The sequence below is a fragment of the Epithele typhae genome (assembly GCF_022376455.1).
Source record: "Epithele typhae strain CBS 203.58 chromosome Unknown BXZ73scaffold_21, whole genome shotgun sequence".
Lineage (NCBI taxonomy): Eukaryota > Fungi > Basidiomycota > Agaricomycetes > Polyporales > Epitheliaceae > Epithele > Epithele typhae.
The window spans coordinates 218,967-233,755 of record NW_025954212.1 but is presented as its reverse complement, the minus strand read 5'-3'; the positions used below and the strand labels follow the sequence as shown (position 1 = coordinate 233,755).

General features: G+C 57.4%; 4 protein-coding genes across 4 annotated transcripts; 2 read left to right on the top strand and 2 right to left on the bottom strand.

Annotated features, from left to right (window-relative positions):
- Positions 1 to 610: 610 nt before the first annotated feature.
- On the top strand, positions 611 to 2,710 carry BXZ73DRAFT_100998 (iron permease; the record flags this gene model as incomplete). Its single annotated transcript, XM_048014752.1, has 9 exons — positions 611 to 941; positions 1,005 to 1,147; positions 1,209 to 1,251; positions 1,310 to 1,418; positions 1,474 to 1,683; positions 1,747 to 1,793; positions 1,845 to 2,113; positions 2,165 to 2,260; positions 2,324 to 2,710. 9 exons carry the CDS (start codon positions 611 to 613, stop codon positions 2,708 to 2,710), a joined length of 1,635 nt encoding a protein of 544 aa, XP_047878330.1.
- A 685-nt stretch (positions 2,711 to 3,395) lies between these two features.
- On the bottom strand, positions 3,396 to 5,563 carry BXZ73DRAFT_100997 (uncharacterized protein; the record flags this gene model as incomplete). The annotated part of the gene is made up of 22 exons (XM_048014751.1): positions 3,396 to 3,533; positions 3,586 to 3,706; positions 3,758 to 3,782; positions 3,844 to 3,901; positions 3,956 to 3,983; positions 4,040 to 4,052; positions 4,105 to 4,154; positions 4,246 to 4,301; positions 4,360 to 4,399; positions 4,455 to 4,470; positions 4,527 to 4,538; positions 4,595 to 4,619; positions 4,674 to 4,708; positions 4,758 to 4,783; positions 4,837 to 4,862; positions 4,916 to 4,933; positions 4,988 to 4,997; positions 5,048 to 5,104; positions 5,163 to 5,204; positions 5,252 to 5,265; positions 5,327 to 5,405; positions 5,457 to 5,563. 22 exons carry the CDS (start codon positions 5,561 to 5,563, stop codon positions 3,396 to 3,398), a joined length of 996 nt encoding a protein of 331 aa, XP_047878329.1.
- Positions 5,564 to 8,064: 2,501 nt separating this feature from the next.
- BXZ73DRAFT_100996 (uncharacterized protein) lies at positions 8,065 to 10,372 on the top strand (the record flags this gene model as incomplete). The annotated part of the gene is made up of 22 exons (XM_048014750.1): positions 8,065 to 8,150; positions 8,208 to 8,286; positions 8,345 to 8,358; positions 8,412 to 8,453; positions 8,508 to 8,564; positions 8,619 to 8,628; positions 8,684 to 8,701; positions 8,752 to 8,777; positions 8,838 to 8,863; positions 8,914 to 8,948; positions 8,999 to 9,023; positions 9,075 to 9,086; positions 9,148 to 9,163; positions 9,220 to 9,259; positions 9,319 to 9,419; positions 9,476 to 9,522; positions 9,571 to 9,608; positions 9,715 to 9,778; positions 9,838 to 9,862; positions 9,911 to 10,019; positions 10,079 to 10,204; positions 10,265 to 10,372. The coding sequence occupies 22 exons, from the start codon at positions 8,065 to 8,067 to the stop codon at positions 10,370 to 10,372; spliced, it is 1,104 nt and encodes a 367-aa protein (XP_047878328.1).
- A 1,862-nt stretch (positions 10,373 to 12,234) lies between these two features.
- Positions 12,235 to 14,268, bottom strand: BXZ73DRAFT_46211 (iron permease; the record flags this gene model as incomplete). Its single annotated transcript, XM_048019655.1, has 8 exons — positions 12,235 to 12,600; positions 12,659 to 12,754; positions 12,812 to 13,080; positions 13,134 to 13,390; positions 13,444 to 13,552; positions 13,609 to 13,651; positions 13,706 to 13,848; positions 13,941 to 14,268. 8 exons carry the CDS (start codon positions 14,266 to 14,268, stop codon positions 12,235 to 12,237), a joined length of 1,611 nt encoding a protein of 536 aa, XP_047878327.1.
- Positions 14,269 to 14,789: the final 521 nt, after the last annotated feature.

Below are 14,789 nucleotides of genomic sequence, written 5' to 3'. Positions count from 1 at the left end.
AGCCTCACACCGCCTCTGTGTGGGTGGCGCGGCCAAGGCGTGTGTTCGACACCCTTTCAAATCACGGAATGTGGTCGCTTCATCGTCGCGCGCGCGAAACTGTGGTCTTTTTTTTTTCCTTCTTTTAAGTCGATCATTTATATCCCGCGTACGGACTATGGGTGAGGCATTTCTACGTGGATGGCACTTGTTGGGCGAGAACTGTGGTCTCCTACGGTACGTTTTGTTGGCTTCTACTCTGCCCTCGTGTCGATTGTGTAGTCATTTGTGGGTGACGCGTGTGACGCATCATGGTAGGGCCTCCGCCGGTTTACGGCTTTTATCATGTGCCGTTCGACTAAGGTTCGATCACATGCGCTGACCGACTTCCCTGCTGTACAGCTTACTTCACGATCGCTTCTCAGCCGGGCGGAGTGCGAAGTATCGAAGACGGTCGCGACCCGTCCGGCGGTGTCTTCTCTGATGCTCTTCGACGTCCGTTGCACGTGGGAGCTTGCGCCAGTACCCTGGCTGGCGTACCGGTAAGTAGTCCCTGTCCGCCCACCCGCTCTCTCATTCTTCCCGCTCTTCTTCTCTTTCGCACCTCTCCGTCCCCTCACCTCCCTCTACCATGTCAGATGTAGCTCCCTCCACCAAGAAGGGGTCCGCCTTCTGGCTCTGCTTCCTCGCCATCATCCTCGCCAACCTCCTCAGCGCACTCGACCTCACCGCCCTCTCCACCGCAGTCCCCAAGATCGTCGAAGAGCTCAACGGCGGGGACAACTTTGTCTGGATCGGTTCTGCCTACGGGCTCGCGGCCACCGCCATCCTGCCCTTCTCCGGCAGGCTCGCGGACGTGTTCGGTCGTCGGCCCGTCGCGCTGCTGGCCATCGCGATCTTTGTCCTCGGCAGCGCCCTCGGAGGCGCGGCCCAGTCCATGAACTGGCTCATTGCCGCACGCAGTACGTTTTCGTCAACCCGCGCGTGGCAGTGCACGTGCTCACCAGCGACACCCGCGTACACAGCTGTCCAGGGCATCGGTGGGGGTGCCATCGTCAACTTGGGATCCATTGTCCTCAGCGATCTCGTGCCACTCGCCGAGCGCGGCACCTACCAGAGCATCCTGGTCCTCGTCTGGGCCCTCGCGTCCGGCGTCGGTCCCTTGGTGGTGAGCCAAGTTGCCTCCCACGGTGCGAATGGCCTGCTTCCACTAACACAACCATCCGCAGATTGGTGCTCTGGCCGACGGCTCTGGCTGGCGCTGGGTGTTCTGTACGTGCTTCTGCCCACGAGTGCTGTTGCCACGTGCGATGACGGCGCTACCTTGCAGATCTCAATATCCCGATTGCTAGCGTTTCCTTTGCGTGCGTCGCCGTCTTCCTCAACGTCAAGACGCCCCCGGGCAGTGTGCGCGAGAAGCTGGGCAGGGTCGACTGGATGTGAGTCCGTCTCTTGCTCGAGCGTGCGTGCTCCTGTGCTCACTGCCGGTTCCAGTGGGAACTTCATCGTCATCGCGGGCACGACGCTCGCTCTGATTGCGCTCACCTGGGCCGGAGTTCGCTTCCCGTGGAACTCGCCCCACGTCCTCGCACCGCTGGTCATCGGCATGGCGCTCATCGTCACCTTCTTCACGTACGAGGCGACGATCCCCGCAGAGCCGACCGTTCCTCTCGACCTCTTGAGCCATCGCACGGCGCTCAGTGGGTGCGTGCATCGCTAGCGCTCGACGGCATCCAGCTCACTGCCACCACCACTCCTACCCTGCAGCTACATATCGACCTTTTTCGTGGGCATCACCCTCATTTCTGCACTGTGTACGTCCAACGATCTCGCTTTTTCGTCGTGTCTGATCGCGGTGGCTGCAGACTACCTGCCGGTGTACTTCCAGGCGTGCCTGGGGGTCTCTCCCTTCCGCTCGAGCGTCGACCAGCTGTCCGCCAACCTGTTCTCCCCGCTGTTTTCCATCATCGCCGGCATCGTGATCAAGAAGACGGGCAGGTATCTGCCGATCAACGTGTTCGGCTGGACGGTCCAGATCATCGGCTTCAGCCTCCTGACGCTCCTCAAGGCGGACTCGCCTACCGGGCTCTGGGTCCCGCTGCAGATGATCGCCGGGGCTGGTGTCGGATCGATCGTGAGTCTCGGTCGCGTTCATTGGAGCGTTCGCTCACCGTAGTGTGCGCAGTGGGCTGGGAACGTCTTCCCGATCCTGGCCGCGGTGCCGGTGCCGCGCATGGCAGCAGCACTCGCGTTCCAGAACTTTGTCCGCAGCTTCGGTCAGGTCAGTCCCCTGGCCCTGCGTCCACCGTAGTATTTCTACTGACGACCCTATGCGAATGTGCAGACGTGGGGCATCACCATCTGTGCGACGATCCTGCAGAACGAGCTGAAGCGACGGCTCCCGGCCGGGTTCCTCGCGCAGTTCCCAGCCGGCGTCGAGGTCGCGTACGCGGCCATCCCGCTCATCCCGAGACTCGAGGAGCCGCTGCGGACGGAGGTGCGGGTCGCGTTCGCGGAGTCGTTGGCGGTGGTGTGGAAGGTGATCGCGGGGGTCGCGGCGTGCGGGTTCGTGACGCTCGCGATCCTGCGGGAGGTGCCGATGCACACGGTGACGGACGATCGGTTTGCGCTGCAGGAGAGGCGCGGGGCTGGTGGGGACTCGGAGGCTGCAGTGGTCGGAGGCGAAACGAAGGAGGCGTCGATGGACTCTGGGAGCGAGAAGCCGTTGTGATTGTACCTGCGTTGTGTTGACCTCAAACTGTCGTTTCCATGTATATGTTGTAGAGGATGAACGTGTATGGCGCAGAGGACGTTTGTGCGATCCCAGCCGTTGTCGCGCCATGCTCTGCCATTCCGCCGCTACTGCATGCGTCTCTGAGCCGCCTCTGAGGCGACCAAGTTGGCGTACACACTCATCGGTGCGGAGTTCACGTGTCCACGCAACGGTGTAGTCTCGGCTCGTGAACGAGAATAGCACCGGCACAGGTCCGCCCCTGTGCATACCCGCCGGCGTCACGCTCAGGAACGCCCACAGAAGAGGTTCGCGGGAACGCGCCCAATCTGGCACCCGCAGCACGCCCTGCGCAGCGAGAGCGGAGCGGCGGAACAACGCTGGGTGTTCGGACTATCGATCGAGCTCCGACCTCCGATCAACGTCGGGGCAGTCGGCGGTCGGCGCGATCTCTCGCTATGCTTCTGTGGTACAAGCTCTGGGCTGTGCGATTGGTGCCCCACCTCCACTCTTGGCCCGCAAGCGCGCAAAGATAAGTCCGAAGCCGACATCCAGGCTTCCACAGAAGACTGCTAATACACCGATGTCAAAAGGTAGCAATCTTCAACGACAACAGTCCAGGATCCTCCACGACAGAGACATGGCAGTGACGAGGTGCCAAATAGATACAGTTCCATGGCTCCAATCATTCGATCGCTAGAACTAGGTCCTTCTCCTCCACTCCTACGTGAGACACCGACTCATCCTCGTGGCCGTGGACGTGGTTCTCCATCTCCGTGGTCACCCTGATATCAATAATAGACGGCGGAGTCTCCGATGGGAGCTGTCCGGAGTAGTGTGAGAAGGGTCCCCACGAACAGATGGATAGACGCTACCTGTGGCACGTTGTATCTCGCGACCTGTGCCAGTCGGTCCCTGTGTGAGAGAGCATCTATGATGACTGTGTTTCCGCCAAGGATGTTGAGCTCCGTAAAGAGGAGCTTGCGCGAGTTGAGGCTGTGGTGGGGATAGTGAGCAGAGGTGCAACGGGCTGCTGCAGCTACTCACACGCTCAGCAGCGTGATCGAGTCGACTGCACCCAAAAGGAATCCGTATGAGCGGGATGTCGGTGAGCATGCGGGGAGAGCACGAACGTCGGATAGATATCAGATAGAATATGCTCCAGTACAGCGTGCCCGGAAGTGCGAACGTCTGAGGTGTGGAGGTAAGCTGGGGTGTCGTCGTGAAGGAACGAAGAGAGCGTACCAGAATGAGAGTGGTGAGGTCGGCAATGCTGGCGATGTGAAAGGGTGAGTCGTGGGGGCCAATGCCGCAACCCGCGATACGCACAGAATAACGATCCCTGTGCACAAATTCAGCGGCGCTCATAAGCTGTGTGGATGACACGGCATCACCTGTGTTCACGACGTAATGAGTGATGAACTCGGACACCGTGTGGGCCTCCCTGTATCAGCGTTAGCTCTCCATCGCGATGCGTGTCGAAGACGACGGACTTGTTCATGCGACCCGCACGCTGGAGGACGCCAACGAGCGACAAGGTGAGCGACACAGCCGTGACCGTCGCACAGCTGAAGAGGATGGATCGAAGGGGCTGCACAAGACGTCCGCGTCAGCGCGGGGAAGATCTACTCCAGAGCGAGAATGAATACCAGTTCTTCAGTAGCGAAGCTCGTGGATCCGCTCTGGAAGCTGGTAGTGCACGGGTCAATGATACAGTTTACTGAAACGCATGTTGCAGACGTACGCTTTGACGGTCAGAACTGATGAGAACAAAGGTCAGCACTCGAGGGAGGCAGAGCGATGGCGTCGCACGCACCGACACTGCATGCTGAAAAGGGGGTGGCATAAGATCGAGTGTCGTTACGCAACGGAAACTGTGCTTACCCGCGGTTCCTGCCGAGCAAACTGCCTGCAGGTGTGGGTCAGACGAATGTTCCGACCGCAACACGTGAGATACACGCACAGAGACGCCAGCCACGAATTTGTATCTGAACGAGACTGGGAGATGTTTAGACGCAAACCCAACAGGAGCAAGCACAGAACGTACTCAAGGACACTCGTCGGGCAAAAAACCTGGATGATTGGGTGTGTAAGGCTTCGGGAAGCGACATGAAAGATGAACGTACATCTGTGTAGCGCATGCTATTGCAGCCTTGTGTCCGAGGTCAGCTCCCGTACAACGACTCACAAGCCATGAAAACGTACCCCAATGGGAGTCAGCAGCTAGGTTGTCATGCATTCAGCGGAGATGTTCAGTCAATGTTTCGGAAAGCTCACGTTCAGGGACCTGTAGACACGATGAGATCTATCAAAGAAGTATAAACGATGGAAACCCACCACACAGCGAGCTGTAGATGTACTGGATCGAAATAGTGTGAAACCAAGTAGTAGTACCTGAGTGTATCGTCAGCCGCGGGAACCATGAGCCCCAAGGACCAAGATGAGCACTTACGCTGCATGCGCAATTAAAACCATGTGTGTTGTGTCCAGGAGTCTATGACGGGGTTTAGAACGACATTCTGCGATGCGGCGTGTACTCACACCACCAAGGCCACCTGAAATCGCTGCGGTTAGGAGCTGTGGAGTGGAATGTAGGAATGTTCATGTACTACGCACCAATGCGATGATGTGAATGGGGTCGGAGTAGTGGTTGCGCGCGTAAGTGTACCCTTGGAGAAGGCTTACGCCAAAAAGGCTAGAACTGGTTCAGAACGAGCCCAGAGTGTGAAGCTTTGTCGAGTCTCACATGAAGCTGAGGAAGGAGCCAACAAGCATGGCGCCGAAGGTGGGCTCCAAAGACGGAAGGGCGTCGAGGAGGGCCTGGGGCAGCGCGCCATCGGTCGCGCCAGTCATGTTTGTGCCGTTCATCGTTGTTGGAGCGGTGGGGGAGGAAGAGTTGAGCACCACTGTTGCCTCGCTGTCCGGTGGGCGCGAGGTGGAACGGGGATTATATCCGTTCTGGCGGTGCAGGGGAGCGTGATATGGGGCGAGAGAAGATACACAAGAGATAACACTGCTTGCGGAGATGGTTTACGGCGGCCAGGAGCTTGACGGGGGCGGTGGGACCTCAGGCCCGATGGCTGTCGCGGCGTCGTTGAAGTGTATAGGAGTGCGCTCAACATCAAGACCGCCAGAGAAGCAACGAAGTGAGAGTACGGACCGGGGCTAGAAGTGTCCTCTGATGGGTGATGTGCGGTAGCATGCTCCGCGCCCCCACAGCTGCACACATTCTGCGCACTGGCTGCCAGGTGCTTCCTCTTCCTGGGCGCATCGTGTCTGAGCTTTGAAGCGCTGAATGCAAGCGCCAGACATCAGATTGATGTGCTTACAAACCAGCGCACAGGCCGGAAACGGGCCGGCCGCGGACGGCCCTTCATGACCACCATCCTCTCACTGTCCGCCGTGGCACCAGCCCCCGCCACCAGTATAGTTCCGGCTCACCTGGGTCTCTTCACGTCTGGTGATCGGCCCAGTTGGCGTCGTGCTTTGCGCGATTTTTCGCCTTCAACGCGCACTGAGTCCTATCGACGGCATTTGCCTGCGCCGTCTTCCTCACACCTGAGTACATACGCATCGTACTCGGCGGTCGCCCCAGCGGACCCTGTCGCTCTACCTGTACGTTTACCCGCCAACGCGATCTGATGAATTCGACGAACAACGAGGAAGCAAACCCAGAGTCTTCCCGAGCGCCCGAGACGGCCGCGACCTGTGCACGGAAGCCCGCCCGGGGTGCTCAAGGTTCAGGTTCCAGCCGGGGATGATCATACCCCTGCACAGTTGGACATGTACCGAGGAGATCCCGCATTAGTGGACGCGGCGCGCTCCATGATGTGCACGGTCTGCACATTCGCCGCTGGCGTGGCAGCGAGCGGCGGAGCGCGGGAGCGCGCGTGCCCTCAGGTTGTGGGCGCATGAGAACGATGCGCGTGGAAGGGGGGGGCTGGGGCTCGGCGGAGGTCCCCTAGTCGCGTGGTCACACCTCGCGGAGCGCGTCGTCGGAGATCGCTCGACGCGTCCCTACCGGATGTCCAAGCGGTCTTCGCACTGGGGTCCGGCGGAGGAGGCAGAGCCCACGTCCCAGGGCTCGTGACATTCTGGCTCGCGGTCGGGTACGGTCCTCCGAACTTCTTCGGGGATGGGAAATGCTGAGCCGTTTGCGATATTGCGGCCTCGGGTTCCCACCGATGACCTCATGTGCAACGCGCGGGGTCGGTGTGCCGTATCACGCTCGTGACAACCTCTGTTTCAGGCGAAGGGGGGAAAGCACGGCTTTTTCTGCGGCTCTGCAGAAACCAGGCCTAAGAGATCTCTTCTGGAGAAAATGACTGGTCGACTGGTATCCACGTTGAGTGACTTGAGTCTGCGAAGCCCGTCGACAGCAAAGGTCCGTGCAGTCACATGATCTCAAAATGTCACATAACGTGAGCGGGTGTGACGGCCGGCGGCACTGTCCCAGCTGGCCATGGGCCCCAGCGGCTTCGGCTATACCACTGACATTCAGAAGCTCATTACGCACCCGGCTAGGCCCTCCAACTTCCATCGGAGCCCTCAGATGCGGCGAGCTCGGCGTTTGTGGGTCTCCCCTTCGGAAGTGCGAGCCTCGAGCTGACATGCTGTTTTCAAGTTGCTCTCCACCGGTCACCAGCGGGGTGGGTAAACAAAAGAAATTACCACTGCGTATGGTTACTGGCACCCCATCAACGCGAAGCCGATCACGCACGAGTGATTCCATACCAGGTCCGCTGAGCCATCTGAACACCCGGCGCCCGCACCGGCTTTGCCAAGTGTGCGTCGTTCTAGCCCTCTCACGTACTATCTTCCATTTTGAATGGCCAAGCACATCAAACGTCGATGTACGCTAAATATGGGCTCCGTCTCCGTGCGCGCAGCGCTGACGTTGTTCCTCGAGACGCCAACGGTTGTGGTCGTCTTTTGTGACGACGGTGGGCTGTGACGTTGAAGCAAGCTTTCACTAGCGAGCGTGCTGGAGCTGAGTAGCATCGGACGCCTACAAAAAATGTGGACATCCGCCGTGCATGCTATGCTCCACATTTTGCCGGTGCAGCTGCTTGTCCTCGGCAAGTTGTGTGCTCGGCGAAGGGAAACCGGTGATATCTCCTGCGGAGCAGCAGAACATCGACTGTGGGCCCGTCTGTGAACTGGCCACATGGTTCCCTCTGATGGCGTGGTTGAATCTTCTTTTCGGAATCAATCTCCAGCCAAGAGAGCGCTCGAGCTGTGCCGGGGTGTCAGCACATATCAGCGTCGACCGCGCGCAGAGACTTCCAGCTGCATTCCTCTGCTCACTCTATCTCCTTCTGTAAACTCACTCGCGGAGCGTGCTCGTCCCCGTCATGTCCGCGGTGCCAGCTCTACCGAAGATACCTGGAGTGCCGGAGTCGTTGGGGACTTCCCTGATCGGGACCTACTCCGGTTTGTTGTGCGTCATATTGCGGCTTCCCTGTGGGCGGTACAGACCATTTACTCTTCCTTGCAGACTGTATGGAATGTCGCTGTTGCAAACATGGCGATACTTCGTCCAATATCCGAACGACCGTCTGGTCTTCCGACTTACGGTAATGCGTTTCCTATCGCTCATACGTCGAACTCCCCGCTGACCCAGGTGCACCACAGGTGATCATCATGACGTATGCTACGTCCTCTGCATTTGCTGTTGATTCTTAACTTAGACGCGTCGCAGAGTATTCAATACACTCCATTCCGTCTTGTTCATGCATACGTGGTAGGTGATACTCTGATCGTATGCGGTGAATCTGGTACTAACAACCGCACACAGCTATTATTATCTCATCCTCAAGTACTTTCATCCCGAGGTTCTCCCCAAGGCAGTTTGGTTCGTCCCTTTGCATACGCTTCAATATCTCAACTTACATACGTTCATACATAGGTCAACCTGGGTACGTCCTCTCCTTGGTACCGTCTAATTGAATCCCACTGAACGCGCACTTTAAGCTGGTCGTGCCGAGTTCAGTAAGTAGGTTGCCTCTTTCTCTTCACAACGACTCATCACGCGGTCATAGATCGTCATCGTCCTTATCGGAGAAGCGTGAGTGATCCGGTCCATGAATCATGCACATGCCGTTCTTAATCAACATTTTGTCTTCAGCTTCTACGCACTTCGGGTCTATAGACGTACGTGGCATTCTATTGAACACGTTATGTGTGCTCATACGAAGCATCAGTGGGAGGGTGGCGCAGATATGTCGCCATTATAGCGGTGCGTATGCGTATAGCCTACCTCATCGGCCGTTCTTTGAGCTCTTTTAGACCCTCCTCATGGCCGGATTCGTGGGTGAGAGCGTTTTTATTGCTGCAATGCTTCATGCTCATGGCTTCCTTTCAGCATTCGAACTGGGTGAGTTTCTCCTGGAATCGGAACCGCGCCGGACGTCACCTGATACGGCTTGGACATCAAGTGGCAGCCTACGAGTTGTAAGTGAGTCGCTGATGAAGGAATACAACTATTGATTTATTGTCGCGCCCTTCAGAGCCCGTCACCCTGAGATCCCTGAATGGGCAGGGTACACAGTGGGTATCGAGTGATCTTTCATCTTACGGAGGCTCACCATGGATCGAACCATTGACAGTGGCTCACCTCCGCGGGATTCTCGTTCTCTTTCGTCGCGGATATCGGGCTGTGCGTATCCTTATGCATTTTCTTGCATACCAATCGGACTGGCTTCAAGAAGTAAGTTCATTCTGACATTCAATGATGGACCTCGGATGCTAAACACCCCGCCATAGCACGGATTCCGTTCTCAACATGCTCCTAGTGTACACCGTCAATACAGGTAAGAGCTTCCCGCTGCGATCAATTTCTAGTACTGAAAATCGCACAGGATTCCTCATATGGCAAGTCAACGATTCGCGCCTCTTTGTATCGTTAACATTGCGTCCACAGTACTTTAACCCTCCTCTGTGTCATCTTCGTGCGTCTCTTGGATTTCACGAGTTTCTGTTGTATGGCTGAATGCCACGAACAGGGTCTCAAGCATGAGGGCACGGATAATTTGACATTTGTTGCAGTTGGCGTGCCTACAGTGAAGGGTAAGTAATCTACACAGCGGCCAGTCTTCATATCGTTCGCTCACCTCACCTTCGTGCAGCGTATCCTGTGTCTGTCTTGGCCATGTGAGAGTCTCCATCTTTCGCATCGATCTATGCTGACCGATGCTCCAGTCTCAACTCTCGTAGTGGCTTCGGGTTCGCTACCCGGTCGGACAACTTCGCGAGCTTCGGGATGGACGTGACCCAGCCCGCCGAGTCTCCAACCCGGAGAGTCACAACGGTAAGCGGGTACCAATGACTGTTCCATTCACATTTCTCAGGCGACCTCGTCGCGGACAGATCTCTACTTCCGCTCACGTTAGCCCGCGACCTCGTTCCGGGATGCAGGCGCGCGTTCGGGCGAACATGCGGGACAAGGGGCTCAAGACGAGCTTGGGTCCTCCTAGCGAGTCCCGTGTCTTCCACGTACGTCTTTTCCTTTCAACGCTTCGCACTTACCGCGTCCTCATCTTCGTCCTGACAAAGAACCTCACGGCGGACCGCGAGGACGCTTCGACGTTCCGGTCGGACTCGTACGAGTTGAAGCCGTTCTCTGCTCGCAGCGTCGGGTATACGTTCAATAACGCAGTGTAACACGTACGTGGTGCTTCGGAGAGCTCATCGGAGAGCTCGGATACAAGGGGTCTCGGCTGGCGTAATGTAACATGTCTGTTTCGGACTTTGTCTTTGATATATAGGGTTCCCCCGCAATCTACATAGTGCTCTGTGCACGTCGCGTGTGTGAGGAGTGCTCCCGCGGACACCAGTTACTACGGGATGTCCGGGTCTGCACCTAACTGAGGATGCGCCAGCCACTCATGGTCGGAGGCGAAGCGAGGACATCACGGGAGATCGTATGTGGGTAGAGGAACTGACTTTGCGCTCCGCAGACTGCATATTATCGACTTCAGAGGTGTGCACCGGTGTCGATACTCTGATACTGATGACCTCAAATGAACCTGCGTTCGAACGGGCAAGTCGAAGAAAGATAATGTCGTGGAGGCATGAGTGATGAGCCAGTGACTGACTCGCCGATACGTCCTGGCGCATCATCGCCATTAATTCTTGGATTCCGGTAACCACATCGTCACGCCCGTGTCGTTGTCTAAAATGACGGTCTGGCCGGACCCCTCCCATGGACCGGCCGCGACGGAGAGCGTAGTCACCAGCCGAAGGACTCACCACTGCTTCCTCGAAGTCCTTGTTGTCGGCCACCACGGGGTGGGCTGATTCCGGTGCGCTTCGCCGCCCGTGCGTTCTCATCGCGCATACGGCACCCACAGAAGGACGTAAATACGAGAGATGTACCTGTGCGAGGATAACGTCATGCAGAGCGTCTGGACCGCATCGATGGACATGCGCGCCTCGCCCGCGCGGCGAACGGGGAGAACGACGCCCACGAGAAGCCCGCGAATCTCACAACAGCGCAAGGTTCGGGGGAGGCAGGCTGCGCAAACCTTGTTCTGCTTCTGAAGTTGTTCTCGGTATAGGGGTGATTGATTCCGAAGGCGAGCAGACGGTGCGAGTGCGAGTTTTGAGGTCTGAGGAACAGCACGTGCTGGAAGAGACCCAGAGAGTGTCGTGTGCAGCTGAAGGGGTACGAAGTCATTTGTAGGCTGGTCAGAGCAGCGAAAGCAGCGGATGCCAAAGGAGAGCCTGATCAAGCGCCGGGAGCGCGAAAACTTCGCGTAGGCGTCTGACTCAGCATTCGGATGATCCCGATTCGGCATCCGGCAACCTGCAGCGCCGACTCGTCCTCATCTGGTTGCTGCCTAGGAAAGATCTCATTTCATTCGGCGGTTCTAGCTCACCGGCATCGGATTTGTATGATCCGGCAAGCAGGCCCACACATATCGGATCGCCCGTGAACTGTTCGGGAGAAGGTAGAGGACCGCACTGCGGAACATAGTGTATGTCCGTGGGTGAGTGGACTGCATGTGATCACTGAATACATTCTCGGCGGCTCTTCTTGCCTTCTGTGGTCGGCGGCGTCGGACACGCGTGGTCCACTGCGCGCCCGAGAAGTCACCGATCCCGATCGCGCTGGTCCCCGGGCGGCGCGCGTTAATTGAGCATTTACACTGATACCGATCACTGGCAGGTATAGAGAGAGATGGAAGCCCGTTGTAGTAGAACTCCCCGGTTCTCTAAAAACTCTTCCATATCATAGATGGATGCTATTCGGCCAGAGTAAGGGTTGGATATTTGATTTATGCTGCAATCTGGGGTACCGGGTGGACACACCAACGCGACCTGGAGCAGGATGCCACAATCACGAAAACATTCCACCCGAAAATATTCGCAGTGCCGTCGAGGGAGCGTGTGATAACATCGAATATATTGTATCTCCAAGATGCTCATATGCGACAAGCATGCAAAGGGATCCCGAGACCGGCTGGAGTCCCGGTCAGCCGCACACACGTATTCATATTAAGGCTAATGGTCAATCGGCCCACTCATGGACGTCTGGACCCCTCTTTACCGCCCTCGAGCTCACAGTCCTTCGTTTCCTCCTTCTCCGCATCGTCATTCTCCAGTCCGTATGTTTCGTCCTTGTGCTGCTGCATCGGTACCTCCCGCATGAGCATGACGGTGAGGATACCCGCCGCCGCAAATCCGAGAATTGCCTTCCAGACAGTCGACATGCTCTTCGCAAACGCCGCGCGGACTTCGTCGCGGAGCGGGTCGGGGAGCCCGGGGATCTCGGGGATCGCGGCGTAGGCGATCTCGGCACCGGCGGGGAAAGTGAGCAGGAAGTCGGCAGGAAGGTTGGACTTGAGCTCGTTCTGGAGGATGGCAGCGGAGATGGCGACGCCCCAGGTCTGCATACAGAGCGAGTGTGACTAGCAGGGACGGTTGCGTCCGAGAAGATGTACGTACCTGGGCGAACGTGCGGCAGAAGTTGTAGAAGGCGAGGGCGGAGGCGGCGCGGGACACAGGGAGAGGCGCGAGAATGGGGTACACGGTCGTCGCCCACTGCAGACAGTGGAGTCAGCCCTTCGGTACACTTTACCGAAAACGAAGCACGCTCACGATGGTGCCGATGCCGGTGCTGGTGATGACCTGGAAGCCGACCCATTGGCCGGCATCCGAATCCGCCTTGAGGAGAGACAGAAGGCCCAGTCCGACGAGAATGAACGCCCAGCCGATGACGTTCGCGGGTCGATACTTCTTCACGACTTTGACCACGACACCGGAGAAGATGGCCAGCCCGGCGACGACCAGTCCGAGAGGGAAAGTGTTGATCGCTGAGCGGATAGGAGTAACTTCTTTGCATGCCTGGAAATAGACCGGAAGGTAGTCTTTGATTGCGGTAAGCAAACATCGTAACCAGAAGCAGGAAAAACACACGTACAGATCCCGGTGATTGAGATGATACCGTGGAAGAACGTCGCGATGTACCCGGCAAGACTGGTGCGATTCGCGAGGATGTCGAAGGGCAGAGCGGGAGACTTGGCGACAAAGGTCTCGTACACAAAGAAGAGGAACACGAGTATGAAGCCGAGGATGAGTGGCCCGAGAACATGCGTTGAGTTCCACGGGAAGCGGATGCCGCCCCACGTGAGGCCAATCAAAGCGAGCGCTGTGCCAGCGATGATGAGAAAGTTGCCGCTGGATGTGCCAAGTTAGACAGCACGGCGGGCAGCGGGGGATTCAACACGCACATGAAGTCGATGCGGGCAACTTTCTCGCGAAGCGTACCAGTGGGGGTTCGGACGCGAAGGAAAATCATAGCAAGGAAAAAGGCAATCCCAGCAAGCGGCAGGTTGACATCTGGGTGAGAAAATGTCAATCGCGGTCGATTTCATTTGCGTGGACGGAGGGCTCACAGAAAAGCCACCTCCAGGTCACTTTCTCGGAGAAGGTACCACCCTGTGTAGCAAGTAAGCGCGTGGGTGATAGCAAAAATGAAAGAATACGACGGACAATCAACGGCCCGACACCCGCAGCAGCCGACCATGTGAGGACAAGGAGACCCTGGTAGAGACCACGCTCGGCCAAAGGAATCAGGTCAGACGTGATGATTGTCGCCAGGTTGATGATTCCTCCGCCCCCAATTCCCTGTACAGCTGCACCATTTGATAAGCATGCGGACCGAACGACTTCAGCGTGGAGCGGCGAGAAACAGTGGGTCGCATCGCGACGCACATCAAACACTTACTTCGTGCAGCAATGAGCCAGGGCATGTTTTGAGCGGTGGCGCATAGAAGACTGCCAAGAAAAAACAGGCCTACGCAACCGAGCATAGTTGGACGACGTCCAACGATGTCGGCGAGCTGTCCGGTGAAGGGGAGGAATGCGGCAGCCGCGAGGTTGTAGGCGGCGCCGACCCAGACGAACTCATCGCCTCCGTTGAGGTCCTTGGTGATCGTCGGAAGGGAAGTGGCCACAGCAGTCGCATCGAGCGCGCTGAGGAAGTTGCAGACCACGACGGAAATGTAGGATAGCCAGAAGATAGATCCCTTGGGCTTCTTAGAGGGGGAGGCCATTGTGGTTGGAAAGTCAAATCAGACGGAAGCGGACAGGAAGACGGATGCGCAAGTGGACACGAGGATATAGAAGGCAATAAGTGAGCCGAGGACATCGTGTTTTCGGGGGCTCCCCATTTCATGTGGGACTCTGGGGGATTTAGCACGCCGAGGGAGTGAGGAGGGGAAGCAGGGAAGGGTTGGCGAATGATCATCGAACGGAGTCTCAGATCCTGAACACGAGTCAACTTGCGCTCGCGGGCGCGGGGAATCTCACGCGCGGTTGCAGGACCCACAATTTGAACGCTCGGCAGCCGTCTTCCGTTTGATGTGGCATGATGACATCTCAGAAAATGCACAAATTGGTCAGCTTCAAGCCTTCGGAACTACGGACTTACGAGGTCGCGTTCTGACATGCGTCGGGCGTTGACTACTTATGTCCAACAGTCACGGCGGTGTCAGTGAGGTCATTGGGAAGTGCGTATGTGACCCTGGCGCACCCATAGGCATTGGCAATGGTAGGCGGTTGGGCTAGGTTGGGA